At 32.8% G+C, this 16,007-nt stretch overlaps 2 protein-coding genes across 2 annotated transcripts; one reads left to right on the top strand and one right to left on the bottom strand.

Moving 5' to 3' along the window:
- Positions 1 to 511: 511 nt before the first annotated feature.
- Positions 512 to 4,339, top strand: LOC122295425. Its single transcript, XM_043104446.1, has 4 exons — positions 512 to 1,215; positions 1,698 to 2,035; positions 2,492 to 2,594; positions 3,773 to 4,339. Exons 1-4 carry the CDS (start codon positions 835 to 837, stop codon positions 4,166 to 4,168), a joined length of 1,218 nt encoding a protein of 405 aa, XP_042960380.1. The 5' UTR covers positions 512 to 834; the 3' UTR covers positions 4,169 to 4,339.
- A 4,975-nt stretch (positions 4,340 to 9,314) lies between these two features.
- LOC122296722 lies at positions 9,315 to 10,265 on the bottom strand. The gene has a single exon (XM_043106520.1). It carries the CDS (start codon positions 10,263 to 10,265, stop codon positions 9,315 to 9,317), a length of 951 nt encoding a protein of 316 aa, XP_042962454.1.
- Between the last annotated feature and the right edge of the window lie 5,742 nt (positions 10,266 to 16,007).

The raw sequence follows: 16,007 nt of genomic DNA, 5'->3' as shown, positions 1-16,007 counted from the left end.
AAGCACTTCAAGTTTCTTTTCTTTCTAGCAAGGACCAACTTGTAGACACCTTCACAAAGCCTTTATTAATCTTCAGATTTTATATTTTACGATCGAGCCTCATAATCCTTCAAGGGCTGCTTAGCTCGTAGGGACATATTTACAATATTAGCCCTGCAACGTTTCCAAACACAGAGAATACATCAACCACATTAGTATGTTGAGAAGTTATTAATGTTTGTAATTGGCTTGATGTTTTAAGTCAAAGTTGTATGTCTTCTTTAAATGAATGGATGTGATCTGTTATTCAAAAAAAAAAATAATATAAAATAGTTTAGAATATTTTATTGTTATTATACATGTCACTCTCTTATTACATTTTGTAATTTCTGTTACGTAGGAATATTATTTCTCCAATTTATAAATACTACTACAGTATACTGAATCAAAAAATGAGAAATCATCGTAATATTTTCCATTCCTGCGAACTAATTCCGTTAATATAGATTTTTTTTTTTTCGCGGGTCCGTGCGGCCGATTTCAGTTTTGAGATATTTGGAAACAAAGAACCCTAGCATCGCTTCCCTCCACTTTCAAACTCAATATAAATACCAACATTTTCTTACAAACCCTCGTTCTTCTCAACTCAAATCAGTATTTCATATTTTTCCCTCTCCTATGGATCTTTTTTTTTAATTAGATTCCCTCCTTTTTGAGTCTTCTTCCGACGATTTGTTGGAAATAATTTGTGCGTTAGCTGTAGAAGAAGAACGTTTAAATGGACAATCAACCGATTCGGAATCACCGACTCGATCCAGTAGTTTCGATTCTGCAGATCATACAAAGCGGTACAAAATGGGGGATAAATGGAAGAAGACGAAGATGGAGAGGAAGACAGAGAAGCATGTAGAGGACACAGAGGCCTCATCATCGTGTTCTGCATCGAGCTTCGGTGGTGGCTCTTCAAAGAAACGGCGTCGGCACCGGCACAGTAGCGATGATCAAGAGTCAAGGAGAGAAAATGAGAGGATGACAGAGAAAAGAGTAAAGGAGAGAGAGAGAAGGAGAAGGAAATTGAGAAGAGACAGTAAGAAGAGTAAGGTTTACGAGTATGAGAGGTCGCGAATCGGGTCGTCGCCTGATGGGGTTGTTTTGGAGAGGCCAGAGAACGGTCCTGAATCGGTGCTTCGAGACATGTTCACTGAATTCCCTTGTGTTGGCAATGATTTGTTACAGGTCTTTCTTTCCCTCTTTGATTGAATCTTTCTGGTGGCTGAATAGGAAGCTGAATTAGTAGTAGATGTTAAGGTGTTTTGCAGTGAACCTTCTCTTGTGTGGTGAGGTTCCCTTGTCGTTATTAAGCATTTAGAACTTACAAGTTGATCTATTATTAGGCTCTTATACTCGAAGTAATTATGTTATTATCTGTTTTTAAGTCGTCATGCCTTTTTCTTTCATTAGCACCGGTTTTTAACACGATTACACACACGCAAGTTCTACACTTGCTGTCTTCGTCTTTTCTTCTTAATTATGACCTGTAAATATCACGTTTATACACATTTAAGCTAAAACCTGCAATGAAGTACCTGATGCTTGTTAGAGAGTCTGTGTCTGGCAAACTCTGTTTCTGACAAAAGGAATTGTATGTTGAAAATCTTTCCTTCTTTGTGACATTCGTCTTTTCTTTGTGACTTTTTTGCCGTGTTTTTTATATACAGCTTCTACAAATGGTTGATGATGGTCAAGCGGTTAACATAAGGGGCATCTCTGAAAGATCTCTGATAAAACATATAAGGATGCTTTTCCTTTCATTAAAACTCAAGGAGGATGGTGATAGAGTGTTTTTACTACCTGAAAAGGCTCTCCCAACTTTAGAAGTTGTAGGACCCCTAATTCACTCTCTTATGGAACTGAAAGAGCAACAACTCAACCATTCAGTACCAGAAAGTGGTGTAGAGGTGGAAGCAGTGGATGGGGGATGTGGCCAAGAGATTTTTGAAAACATTGTATCAATGCCATCATGTGTAGAAGATGACTCTAATGCTCCTAAAGGAAGGTAATAATTTACCTTTGTTTTATTTCTCACCTAATTGGATACGATTTCCATTACTATGTGCATTAATCAACCTCGTTCACTTTTACAAAAATTATCACTTCATTTCATCTAATCATTACAATTTTCTCAAATTTGCAAACAATTCAACTATTTCAAATCTCAAAATAAAAATAATATTAAAAAATATATTCTAATAATATTTTATTTAATTTTTTAACTTTTATTTCAACTAATCTCATCTCATCTCATCTACGAAAACAAACGAGGCCTAAATTACTGTTCTTGTACACTTTAATGAGAAATAACCAACTTTGGGGAGATTTAGATTTAGACGTATACTTGTGTGTGCTGTCTCACTAATTGAAAAAAGAAAAAGTGGAATGCATATGTCGATAATTACCTAATGAATTTTTTCTTAGCTAGAAGTATGTTATGAGTTTTCTAACATATTTCCAGAGAAGCTGAGTTGGAGGAAGATAATGAGATTTTTATAGGCTCCCCAACACTTGCTGTGGTTGTTGAGGCTGCCTTAGCAAATGAAGCAGATGGCTTTGAAGAGGTATTCTAATCCAATTCCTTTTGTATATTGGTAAAACTTTTGTAGCTAATTCCATGATAATTTGTAATTGGAGATATTACTCAATTGTGATTTATTAAGTGCTCTATTGGGAAAATTAAATTAACCTCTATAATGTATTTTCCCTTTGTTTTGAATTAAAAAATAATTTTCTTTGAATTAACAGATGTTATGCACCCATCGACCTTGTCACACTAATGTTCATCAACTGAACTAATAAATTCATTTATGATGTTTTGATAAAAACTAGAATTTAGTTAAAATGTGTTAAATACTTCTTTTGGCTTTTAAAAAGGCACCAGCTACTGAATTTATGCTAAGTGACCACTTATCAGAAATAAAAAAGTTTTTGCTGTGACTGTAACTATTGAAGGCTTTTATATTTTTTTGAGGTAGTTTATTACCAACCAGTTGGACTGTTGCACTAGTTGTGTTTAACTTCCTCACAAATCCATGTTCGATTTGAAACATGGAGGGTAGCACCCCTAATCTTAAGCAAGATTTGAAGATCCCTAAAAATCTTCAGTTTTGTATTGACAGGTTTGGTTTTGTTTTGGTTTTAGTTTGGTTTTGCTATGGTTCTGGTCAGGTTCTAATCAAGATTTGAGGTAATGTAGTATAGAACAAATGTTGTGGTTTCTTGAAGTTTTAAAGTGGTTTTAAGAACACACGTTGTGGCTGCTAAGTTGGAATGTAGTATAGAACATCAAAAGCTTGTGAGTCTCACGAATATCAATTCCCTTTCACATCTTTTTTGTATGGTTGGTTTGGTTTGCATAGTCATTTGCTGCCCAATTTACCATTTCAAAGAAGACGAGCACATGTTACCTGGGGATTGTATCTATATGGCTCATTTGGTGGTATGGTACTGCAAGACCACTCTCATATTTTTTCCATGCCCGTGAATATGTTTGTATTGATGTTAACTCCTAGTGTTATCCACGATTAATATGTTTTCAGTGGTCTTAGTTTTCCATGCTCATAAATATTAAGTGCGTTGAGGATTCTATTCATCTAAAAATGTTGTCATTTATGTCTTTACAAATTGAAGAGGTGAAGACAATGTACTCACGAGTTTCAAAAATGGATTTTTTTTTTTTTTTTTTTTTTTTTTTTTTTAACATTGGTACAATTTACTTAGAAATTAACCAAAATGGCAGGTGCATATGGATTCTATGAAGTCAGGGAGAAAAGCAAAAAAATCCTCAACTTTCATCGACACTTTAGAGTCAATAAGTTTTCGAGAAGACAGTTGCTTAGAAGATGTATTGGCGACTGAAGAGAGACAACTGCAAGGCAAGGGTCGAGAAACTTCAATGAGTGCTCTTACAGAGGTGTTAAGTAAACTGAAGGAGGATAGGAAACTGTCGCCCGAGGAGAGATGGGAGGCGGTTAGGGTTGCGAGTGAGCAACAAGGAGAGTTAATCCGCCTTAAGAAAGAGAAAATGGACACTGATATTATGAACATGGATATGAGCAAACTAACTCCCATGCAAGCAGCATATTTTCATGAACTCCAAGTAGAAATCCTTGAGTGCCGTAGGATTAAAAGCTAGTCATCTCCATTGGTGGAAGAATGTGTTCTTGTATGGACTAATCATTGACGTCACTTTATTTTGGAACAATGTTCGATAAAAATGACTATTAATTAGACAATACAAAAAAAGGTTCGATAAAAAAGCTTTTCCATCGATAAAAAGGGATACTAATTATTGTGATATAACAAATATGAGCGTTCGATTTTGGTTAGCTAAATAGCTATTTAGCTAAATTTTGGTTAAAAATATGCACAAGTCAATGCCAATACTATTATCTATTTTTTGACTGCTCTTGGAGTATTCCTAGAAACTTCTCTAAATTCCTATTTAAGAGCATTGTTCCCGGATTATCTATATTCAAAACTAAAGTCCATTTTTATTTATTAGAGATAAAAACCACTTGCAATGAATTATTCATAGTTAAATATTTTAGCTTTCAGCTACAGTATAAATAAAGAAAAAAGAAAATTTGATAGTTACTGTTCTACAAGCAAATTTTTATTTTATTGTTTTTTATGTCTCTTATTTGATAGTTACTGTTTTTTAAATTTTTCTTATTTTTTAATCCATAATTTAATTAGAATATAATTAATAATTAACATATAATAGGTAAAACAGTAAAATATGATAAAATAAAATAAAATAATAATTAAAAAAATTAAATATTTTTTAATTTATTAATTATTGATTACTATATAATAAATAAATAGATAATCTATTGTAGAAATTTGATATAAATAGTTAAAGTCAAATTCATTTTATATTATTTTATTGTTATATAATGAAAAAATGGCTATTTCAATTTGGAGATTTATATAAATGGAATAGCCAATATCTAAATTCATCTTACATTCATAAAAAATGTCCTTTACATATGCATAATCTATTAACAATACTCTTAGAGCACCTAACTATTGCCAAGTCCAAAATTTAGCCAAATGTCACATTTTGGTTATAGTATTAAGTTTTAGTTAGATGAGTCCACATTGGACTAGTTATCTTAAAGGTAAAATAATAATATAAATTTATATATTTTAATAATATTTGATATTTTTTTTATATTTTACAAATATACTTCATATATTAAAAAAATAATTAAATAAAATATTTATTTTACTTATAAAAAAATATTAATTAAAAATTTTAGTACTTTTATTATTGTTTAAAAAATCCATTTCATGAAACTAACTAATAACATGAACCAAAAAACCAACATGATTATGTTAGTGGATGCATAAAACAAATATATTGGATAAATGATAAAATGCAATGGACGGAACAATTAATAAGAAAACAGTATAATGTGAAAATTCATAAAATAATCTTTTGGCATGTAAACAGTAACTCTCTAAGTTTGGAGAGCACCCAAGAAGTACTGTTGCTCAAGTGTTGAGCTTTGGACCATTGGTTAGTATATAATGTGGAGGTTTTTTCTCACATCTAGTTAAAGTTTAAATTTGTATTGGCATTTTGCTAGGTTATTGTCAATGCTCATGTTTAACCAATAATTACCTTTAACTATTTAATTATTGACTTTTATAATACATCTCTCTATGTATTATTTAAGCGTTCTTTTTAAGCATAACTTCCATTAAATTTGTAATATTGTCATATCTTTTAATATTTTCAATATTTTCTAATATATTAATGTGATTGCAATGTATCTACATAGTCAAAGGATAGAATGTGATTACATATTGTATGAGCAAATTTCGTTAAGTGTTTATATCATTTGAGGAGTGCCCCATTGATGAGCTTCATTGGATAATGTCTAGCATATTTATATCATTGTGAGATTAATAATTTGGAAAACAAAATGATATATTTATAAATCGTATGAAATCACTACTTTTAAAAGAATTGTTGGTTCATTAATATGATCATAATATAACCAATATGCCAATAGGTCTACAATTCTTTCATTTTCAATGTATGTAATCAAGACACATCTGTAATTTATCCAACTTCTTTTTTTTTTGATACTCAAACTTCAAGCTTCATTATACCAAAGAGAAAATTACAGACATAAATCAAACCATAAAGTTTGAGATAAAAAGTCCGGAATACAATCCCACCACATGGTAATACTATCAACCTGTCGACCAAATTTAGCTAAGGAATGAGCAGCCATATTAGCTTCCCGATAAACATGTTCAAACAAGCATTCCCCAAATAAAAAAGACAACTGTTTAATTTCATGATAAAGACCACCATACATAGAGTTTGACATACTATCTTGATTCAAAGCTTCAACCACCATGAGACAATCACTCTCCACTTGGATATGCTGAATCCCCATACCAGCACAAAGTTGCAGTCCACGAAAAATAGCTAATAATTCAATGTGCTCAACATCTTCAACAATCGGTTCTAGAATAGCAGCTGCCATCAACATTCTACCAATATTATCTCGCAAGATGGCGCCAGCACCTGCGTTTCCAACCTCTACACAGAGAGATCCATCCACATTAAGCTTGAAAAAACCTGCTAGAGGTACCTTCCATTGATAGAAATCTTGAATCTACTGCCTATGCTTCTTATACACAGCTTTATAATTCTTCAACACAAATAAAGCATGTTCAGCTGCATGGTGAGGAGAAACAAGAAGTTGATCATGAAAAAATTTATTTCTCCTATACCAAAAACCCCAAGCCACAGCGAAGAAAATAGATAAATTATCCCACAGCTTTGCCATACAAAACTTAAGAGCCATATAAATAACAGTAGAAGAAGCCCCAATATTCAAACTCGGTAAAACTCTCAGCCAAGTTGCTTCCAGGAGCTTACATCCCACCAATGCATGATAAGTTCCCTCTTCTTGTTCCTTACAAAAGCTACAATATCCATCAATAGAAACATGTTTTAACAGCAAATTTGTCTTAGAAGATAAACCATCTTTACAAGCACGCCAAGCAAAAATTTTAATTTTATTAGGGACCGGCATCTTCCACAAATGTTTCCAAAGACTTCTGTGGTTGCTAGCATTTGATGACTCCGCTTCATGAGGGCCTTGTTTATCCATAATAAGTCGATAGTAGCTTCGAACATTGAATAAACCACTTCTCTCAAATTCCCAAACCCTTTTATCACCACTATTCATAGTTCCAAATGGTAATTTCAGAATATCCTGTACAATGCTTGGATTAAAGTGAGCTCTTAGTTTTTCCATATCCCACAATCTAGAGTTTTCAGAAAACAAAGTATTTACACAATTCTATTCAGTACCATCTCTTATTGCAACCCTTTCCTTCACCAAAGAATTATGCCCCGGAATCCATTTATCAAGCCAAACACTAACAGAATTACCATCTCCAACTCGCCACCTGCATCCCTCCAAAACCCATTTCCTAGCCTCCCAAATCCCTCTCCAAGAATAAGAAGGAGATCTACCCAAGCCAGCTGTCTGAAAATTCAATAAAGGAAAATACTTAGCCTTGAGCAACCGATAAAGTAAGGAATTCTCATCTTGAAGCAACCTCCATCCCTGCTTGGCCAACATACCAAGTTATGAAATCTGAGATTCTTAAACCCCAGACCTCCCCTAGATTTAGTAACACACAATTTAGACCAACTCAATCAATGGATTTTCCTTTCATTCTCTTTTTGGCCCCACCAAAAGTGGGCCATCATGGATTCCAAATCAGCACATAAACATGATGGAAGAAGAAAACAACTCATAGAGTAAGAAGGAATAGAAAGCGCCACAGCTTTTAGTAAGACCTCCTTTCCCCCTTGAGAAAGTAGCTTCTCTTTCCAAGTTTGCAACTTCTGCCACACTCTTTGTTTAATAGCTTGGAAAGCTCGGTTTCTAGATCTTCCAACCAATGGGGGTAAACCAAGATATTTCTCATACTGTTGAATTTCAGAATTACCCCAAAGATTTTTAATTTCTTCTCAGGTTCTACTGGACACATTACCACTAAAAGCCATGGATGTTTTCTCTCGGTTTATTCACTGGCCAGAAACTGCCTCATACTCTTCCAGGATTGATTGAATATTTCTGTTTTCAACTAAATCAGTCTTACAAAAAATCAAACTATCATCCGCAAACAGTAAATGGGTGACATTTGGGGCCCCTCTACAAATCTTAACCCCTAAAAGATGCTTCCTCCGACCTACTTCCTTAAGCAACATAGTTAATCCCTCAGAGCATAAAAGAAAAAGATAGGGGGACAAAGGATCCCCCTGTCTAAGACCTCTAGAAGGGATAATAGGCCCCTTGGGATCACCATTAATAAGCACGGAAAATGAGACTAAGCTAACACAGACCATAATCAGCTTTACAAAAGCCTCATTGGAGCCCAAAGCCTCCATGATAAATTTCAAAAAACCCCACTCCACCGGGTCATATGCTTTACTCATATCCAATTTCAAAGACATAAAACCCTTTTTCCCTATTCTCTTAAGTCTCAAGTAGTGAATTAATTCATAAGCAATGAGAACATTATCAGTAATTAAACGCCCCGGCACAAAAGCACTTTGACATTCCCCAATAATACTATTTAAAACTAGTTTCAGCCTATTGGCAATAACCTTAGCAATCAGCTTGTAGATCACATTACACAGACTGATCGGCCTAAAATCCTTAAATCTAGATGGAGACTTTATCTTGGGAATCAAAGAGATAAAGGTATGGTTAAGAGAAGATGGGAGAGAACCTGAATTGAGAGCATCCAAAACAGCTGCCGTCACTGAGTTGCCCACCACATGCCAATATTTTTGGAAAAAAATTGGCGACATGCCATCCGGACCCGGGGCCTTAGAAGGATCCATTTGCTGCAGTGCTGCCTTTACCTCCTCTACAGTGTATAGTCTACTAAGATCTTCATTCATAGTAGGAGTGACTCTCCCCCTTAGTCCATTCAAAAAATCCAGGAAACCCGTCGGATTAGAAGATGTAAACAAATCTGAAAAATATTCCAGAACTACTGTTTCCATATCAGCCCGCTCACACCACTGTCCCGCTTCATCTTGAATTCTAGTCAATCTGTTCTTTCTCCTTCTTAGAGAAGCTTTCATATGAAAATAGCATGAATTATGATCCCCTTCTTTTAACCACAAAGCCTTCGACCGTTGTCTCCACATCACTTCATCTCTTTCCAGCCAAATCTGAACCTCCTTACGAGCAACATTTTAAGCTAAAACATCAAGACCACTAGCATCCTCATAAACATGTTTCAAGCGGAGATTTGCTTTTTTGAAGCTTCTTCTGTACATGCCCAAAACAATTGCTATTCCATAACTGTAGCTTCACTCCACTCTCCCTAATCATCCCCTCTACTTCCTTCATGCTAGAGTGAGCATGACCCATCCTCCATTGGTCTTTAATAATGGCTTCACATTGACTATTACCAATCCACATCTCCTCAAACCGAAAGAGTTTTTTCTTCTTAACAGGAATGCCAGTATCACCCTCCAGCTCTATCCATATGGGTAAATGATCAGAGTATGCAACAAGGCCATGAATAACCTTTGCTTGCGGATAGAAATTCCACCAAGATGAATTGGCTAGAAATCTGTCCAGTTGTTCATTAACATAGGCATGACCTTCTCTTCGATTAGACCACGTAAATTTGTAACCACTAAACCCCAAGTCACGTAGTTCACACTCCTCAACAACATCTCGAAAAGCTGCAATTTGACTATCCGGTTTCGGATTTCCCCCCTGCTTCTCATGATGGAACATTGTTTCATTTAGGTCTCCCAAAACTAACCATGCATCACCATTAGACCGTCTAAGGCTCCTAAGTAGAGACCAAGTCCTACTACATAAATGAGTTTCAGGAAGTCCATAGATTGCTGTTAAAAACCAATGCCCCCCAACAACCGAATCATCACTAACAACAACATCAAAATGAATGAAAGAGTAATTAATAATTGATAGAGCAACATCCCTTCCCCAATAAAGTGCAATACCCCCTTTCCTACCATTAGTTGAAACTGCTAAACAATTCTGAAAACCAAATTTGAACTTACAAGATTCTACAACTCGAGCACTAAGTCGTGTTTCTTCAAGAAACACAACATCGGGAGCTTCCTTCTTCAATAAATCGCAGAGGTGCCGAATGTCCCGTGGGTTCCCAAGCCCACGGGCATTCCAAGCTAGGATCTTCATGGCTGCCGGTGGTGCTGTTCAACAGCCATCGCCGATAGCTCCGGTTGATGCGCCGACAACGCCATATAACAATGCCATTGTTTTTAGGTATTTTCAAGAACTCTTAAGCCTAAGCCATTGCCTTTAATGCTAGTTATTATGAATTATAAAGATTTTATCTTTTGGGCAAATTTATCTCGCCGAAGTGAAAGAAAGACTCGGGTTTCTAGAAGCAGTTAAATCAGTAATACTCTCTCTCAACTCAATTCTCCAATGAGAATCTCGTGGATTGTGGTTCAAACATTTTAAGCATTTAATTTTCTTCATATTATATGACACGCTTCAAAAAGTTATTGTTATCTTAATTTGACGTAATATTCTCAGCTTTTAAAAAATAAATTTCTTATTATTTTAGATAAAGTATGTGATATATATATATATATATATATATATATATATATATATATATATATATATGAGAGTAATACTATATAGTTATAGGGTGTGTAAATTCCATGCATTCTCTTTAAAAAAAAAAAAAGTGAAATCTGTTATTAGAAAAATATTTTTTTGATGTAAATTTCATATTTACTTACTTTTTTCAAATGGAATGTGCGGGACTTGTATACCCTCATACTGCAAATACTATATATATATATATAGTTATATACAATTGATGATCAACAAATTAGAGCTTGCTTTTTCTAGCTAGCTACCCATTCATATATATTTCTAAAGAAAAAATCTAGTTACAAGCACAATTGTGCATTAATATGTGCACTAATCTATTATAATTGGTCAAAAAGTAGATTTTATTAAAAACAGTGCCAATTAAAATTTTAAATAGGAAAGAATCAGTATTAATACATAAATTAATACGCGACTTTACTTGTATGTAACAAAACTCATTTCTAAAACGTGCAAAGCTTTATGTTGCTTGGCCAGATAGCTTTGAAAAAGTAATAAAGCGCATAGAAGAGAAATAAAAAGTAAACTTTCTAAGTAATTAGAAAAGACAAAAACAAAAACAAAGGGGAGATTAACTTTTTCTTCTACATGGTTTAGGTTTTTCGGACATGTTGGTTGGACGGACAGAGTAGCATGGTATCTCCGTACTGCTAGGTTTCTTCTTGTGACAATTCTTAAAGAAAATTGTTGTCCCAAGTACAATAAAGAATGTAAAAGAGTTGGAACAAGAAGAGACAAAAGGAATAAGCCCCCACAAGTAATTATGAAACCCTCTAATTATATATATATATATATATATATATATGTCTCTTTTGTTGTTCATGAGGTGAGATCTAAGAAAACTTAAAATCAGAAAAAAGAAAGAATGAAAGAAAGAAAAGAAGGACCACTTGGGTTGTGTGAGGAGACATGTCATTATCAACCTTGGTTCAGCCTCATCCTGTTCGATCATATGAGTTATCTCTATCTTATACGTCTCTCTAGAAGTTTGTTCAAGTCATTGACAAGCAGAAGCTGATAAATTGAATCCTCTCTCTCTCTCTCTCTCATATTTTTTTTTTAATTTTTTTATTTTCAATGATATATCTAGAAGCTGGTTTTGTTGTTTGAAAAAGGCATAGATATGGATATTATGAGAAGGGTTGAAAATGTTGTTCGAAGGCATTAATTAATGTACGTGGGATCGACGCAGCAGCACAACCTCCGGCAATCCCACATTATAAACCGCCCCAAATACCCCACTTGCTTGATTCACACTATTTCTGGTTTCTCAAAGCAACACCCCACCACCCTTATAAGATAATGTTGATGCATTTTCTTGTCCCTCTAAGGTGCATCATCAAACTCAATTCACCGTCCAAAATTAAGTCACTTGTAAGGTTGTGCATGTTCTGCATTTTTTTTTTTTTTTTTTTTTTTTTTTGGGATGTTTGAAGGAGAGGTCAGGAGAAAAAAAAGGAAGAGTGGTGTTTGTTCGATATTGAAGCGTAAAGGAAGACCCTATTTTCCTTCAGAGAATTCTAGTAAGTTAAAACCAAGCTACTTCAAACTCGACATGTTCCTCGTCTCTACAGCTTGTTGACATCTTCACTAAGCTCCTTGGTTGACATGTATTACTTCACTATATTATGTATATGTTCGGTACAATAACGTAACGAACGCAACCTGAAAACAATAGTGAAACCAACACGTACATGACATGCATATGGCAACATATATATTATATATTAGGGAAATGATATTTGCAGTCGTGGTTGTGCAAGCGGCGTGCAGTCGCTTTGAAAAAAGTGAATTAATATAGGACCTACATGAAAAAAAAATTATTTTTATAATTTTTTTATTCATTTCATACAACCGTTTGCATCTCGCTTGTATTTGCCGACTGCATCTAGCAGTTCTGTATATATTAATTTCATATCTCATAAATTTCTCAATTTGCATTAATGTTCCAATATGACATCTTGTAGTACTTCAGCATATATATGATACAACTTTTATCACATGGTATGTGAGACATTTTCATAAACACCAAGTTCGCGTGCATTGTCCTTAAAAGGTCACCCAAAGCACGAGCAAACAAAGCATTAGCATGTGTAAGAAATGGCATGAAATCCATGATCATTTCCTGATCTAAATGCAAAATTTGCTCACTTTTGAGATATTTTATAAGATTATAATTCTGTTGAACATTTTTTAGATTTTGAGAAAAAGCTTTTAAAAAAGGAGTCTATAAGTTTTGTGAAAGCTAGTAGTAGCTGATGCATGAAACCTATCAATGTGGACACATGCTGGCCAGTCAAAGCCAAGTCGCTAGCTAGATATATAGCTCCTGCATGTAGAGACCACTTTGGTATGGTCATATTAGTCATAAGTAGTGCCGTCTGACCATATATGATAGAGATAAAATCATGATAATTACCGGCCATAAAGAGACAAATTTGACTTTCATCAAGTTCCATTGAAGGAAAACTCTTATTCGTCTTAGTTATTTTACGACTGAAATGACCATTTTCTGTTCAAATGAATTAATTTTTATAATAAATAACTCGTCGTAAATAATTATTTTTTTATAATATTTAACCTTTAACAAATAAAAATATGTAAATATGTGTATGTGTGTGTATATATATATATATATGTATATATATATAGAGGAGAACAGTTTTAGGTTGACAAACAGATTTACAATAAAGTATATAAACTAATATAACTTGATATAATTATATATAGATAAAAAATACTATCTATACTTTAATTTTACTTAGGAAAATTCTATTCACTAGCCTTGCACCACATTTCTGCTTTTATTTTTTAGTTTTCATTTTTTTTCCCTTAATAAATGTGTGGTATAAGACTGTTAAGTAGAAGAATTCTTTTACTTATATAACTATACATGTTGAAGTTTCAGTTACTAAAAAAGATGAAAATTTAAAAATTTGAAATTTGAAATTCAAATTTAAAAAACATTGATAAAATAGGAATGATTTCACTCAATACTTACAATATTGTGCGTAAAATTGTACATACATTTAGTACTACTCATAATACATTATATCTTCTTTACATATAAATAAAAAAGAGTTTTACAATTTGATGTGTCACAACAAATTACATCAATTTAGAAATTTTATTTTATGATATGTTTTCATGAACCAAGAATTTCTAATCCATGCAGGCCGTGGGGTACTGATCAAATTAAAATGGTTTTTTCTTTGAAATACTATTTATAAGTGTTTTGTCAATTTCATTAGTCATATATATATATATATAACTACTAGAAAAATAACTTTTTGTGTCACTTAAAATCGTTGCAAAAAATACAAAATGTGTAGCGATTATTTATTAGCAACGCATTTTGTGTTTTTTACAATAAATTTAAGTGTCGTAAAAAACTATTTATATATATATAGTGCTGATGACCACATCATGAACTCAAGTAGTACTAGCTAGTTTTTAATGTGTTTATACAAATTGATTCAATTTTGTCATTATTTCTTGTATTAGTGTATGATTTGGTAGGCCTCCTCCTTCTTCATTATTTCAACCATTTGATCGATATATCGTAAGTGGCTCTGCACAATGTGAACTGCAAGTGCAAATGAGCGCCCTACAATCCGTACTACTTATATATCTCCAAGGAATCATGATGTCTCTCTCATGTACATATTACCTGCTTTTGTACATGATTTTTTAGATTATACTTTGAATTTATTTTGTATAAATTTTCAAATATTATATATATATATATTATAGAATATTAAGCTCTCGTTTTTTCTTTTTCTTAGATAGTGGCATGGGATGATGATGTAGTGTATAACATTACTCATATATATATATGTAATTTATATAAATTACTTAATTAATTCCTAAATTAATTTGCTGATCTTTGAGTGTATATAACTACAAAGACGTTATAATAAGGCGAAAATCATATAAGAATGTGGTAAAATAAATAATTATATATATATATATACACACACACATATTCATGTGATCCAAGGAGTTTTAAAAATACAATAAATTCAAACCACATGATTAATTTCCCCCTATTTCCTTTGGTGGCAAGGGAGGTAATGGTCTCCCGTTATGATGTATATCTCCAAAGTGGACAGATCACGTATTAATAAAATTGGTGTACAGGAGCCATATAGTAAATTGCATGCCCCCCCATCAGTCAATTTATAAAGAATTGGAAAAATTATTTAACGCGCTTATATTATATTTATATATATTTATATATATGCACCTTTCCAGATTTTTTTTTTTTTTCAAAAACTAAAGTACGTTATACAGATACTAGATATAAGTAAAAGCTATGCTATTACCAAAGATAAGAAACTACAATAAAAACGATTATTACTACTAAATTATTTACAATTAAAATGACTATTTGCGATAAGAACTGGCTCATTTTAACATGAAGTAGTCATTTTCATCTCAAATAACTAGTGACACACATGATGATACATATATATATATATATATATATATATATATATAATACGATATATTAGATTATAATCAATCTTAAATTTAAATACACCCTATATCCATATCTATACCAATATTATTGATATAAAAACTTGGTCAGTTTTATAGTAGTGAACAAAGACATCTAGCTAAAGCAAGATTTCTTGTGGATTCTGGTCAATTTTGTCAATAAAATAAATGTATTTTATGACTTCTTTTTTTGGGCGTGGGAATCCGAAGTTCAAAGCTTGACATTGCTTGCCTGCACAATTCTAGACAGCTAAAGGAATAAACATGAATGGCTAGCACGCCAGGGTCCTTTATATTTATAATATATATAGAAAATCGAAGATGATCATCTAGAACTAGATGAGCTTTCAAAAATTCAGCGAAGAAGAATCTAGCACAAGATCATCCTATATATATAATATATATGTATAGTAAACCCTAATACCACGCCACCCTTAACTAATACAAATTAATTAGACTCAACTTCATTATAAAGTAAAAAAATAATTAATATTGACCAAGTTGTGATATATATTAATATATTTGTCTTGGTTTCATTATGGTTTTGTTTGGATTCTCGTAAAGGTCATGATTCCTGATCCTTAATTTCGTTTGGGTAATTTTCTCCAGCTGAAATGATTGTTTGCTTGAAAAAAAATCATATAAATATATATATATTTATATTATATTATTTGTATGGCTAATATATATAAATTAATGACGGTTGGATCGAGAGAGAAATGTAGCCAATGGGAAAGTGACTTTCTCCAATGATATTAATAATGTACTATATATAGCCTATCATGAATAAGGGGC

The sequence above is a fragment of the Carya illinoinensis genome, chromosome 15, assembly GCF_018687715.1.
Source record: "Carya illinoinensis cultivar Pawnee chromosome 15, C.illinoinensisPawnee_v1, whole genome shotgun sequence".
Taxonomy (NCBI): domain Eukaryota; kingdom Viridiplantae; phylum Streptophyta; class Magnoliopsida; order Fagales; family Juglandaceae; genus Carya; species Carya illinoinensis.
The sequence above is the reverse complement of the archived record's forward strand: the minus strand, read 5'-3'. Positions and strand labels throughout refer to the sequence as shown.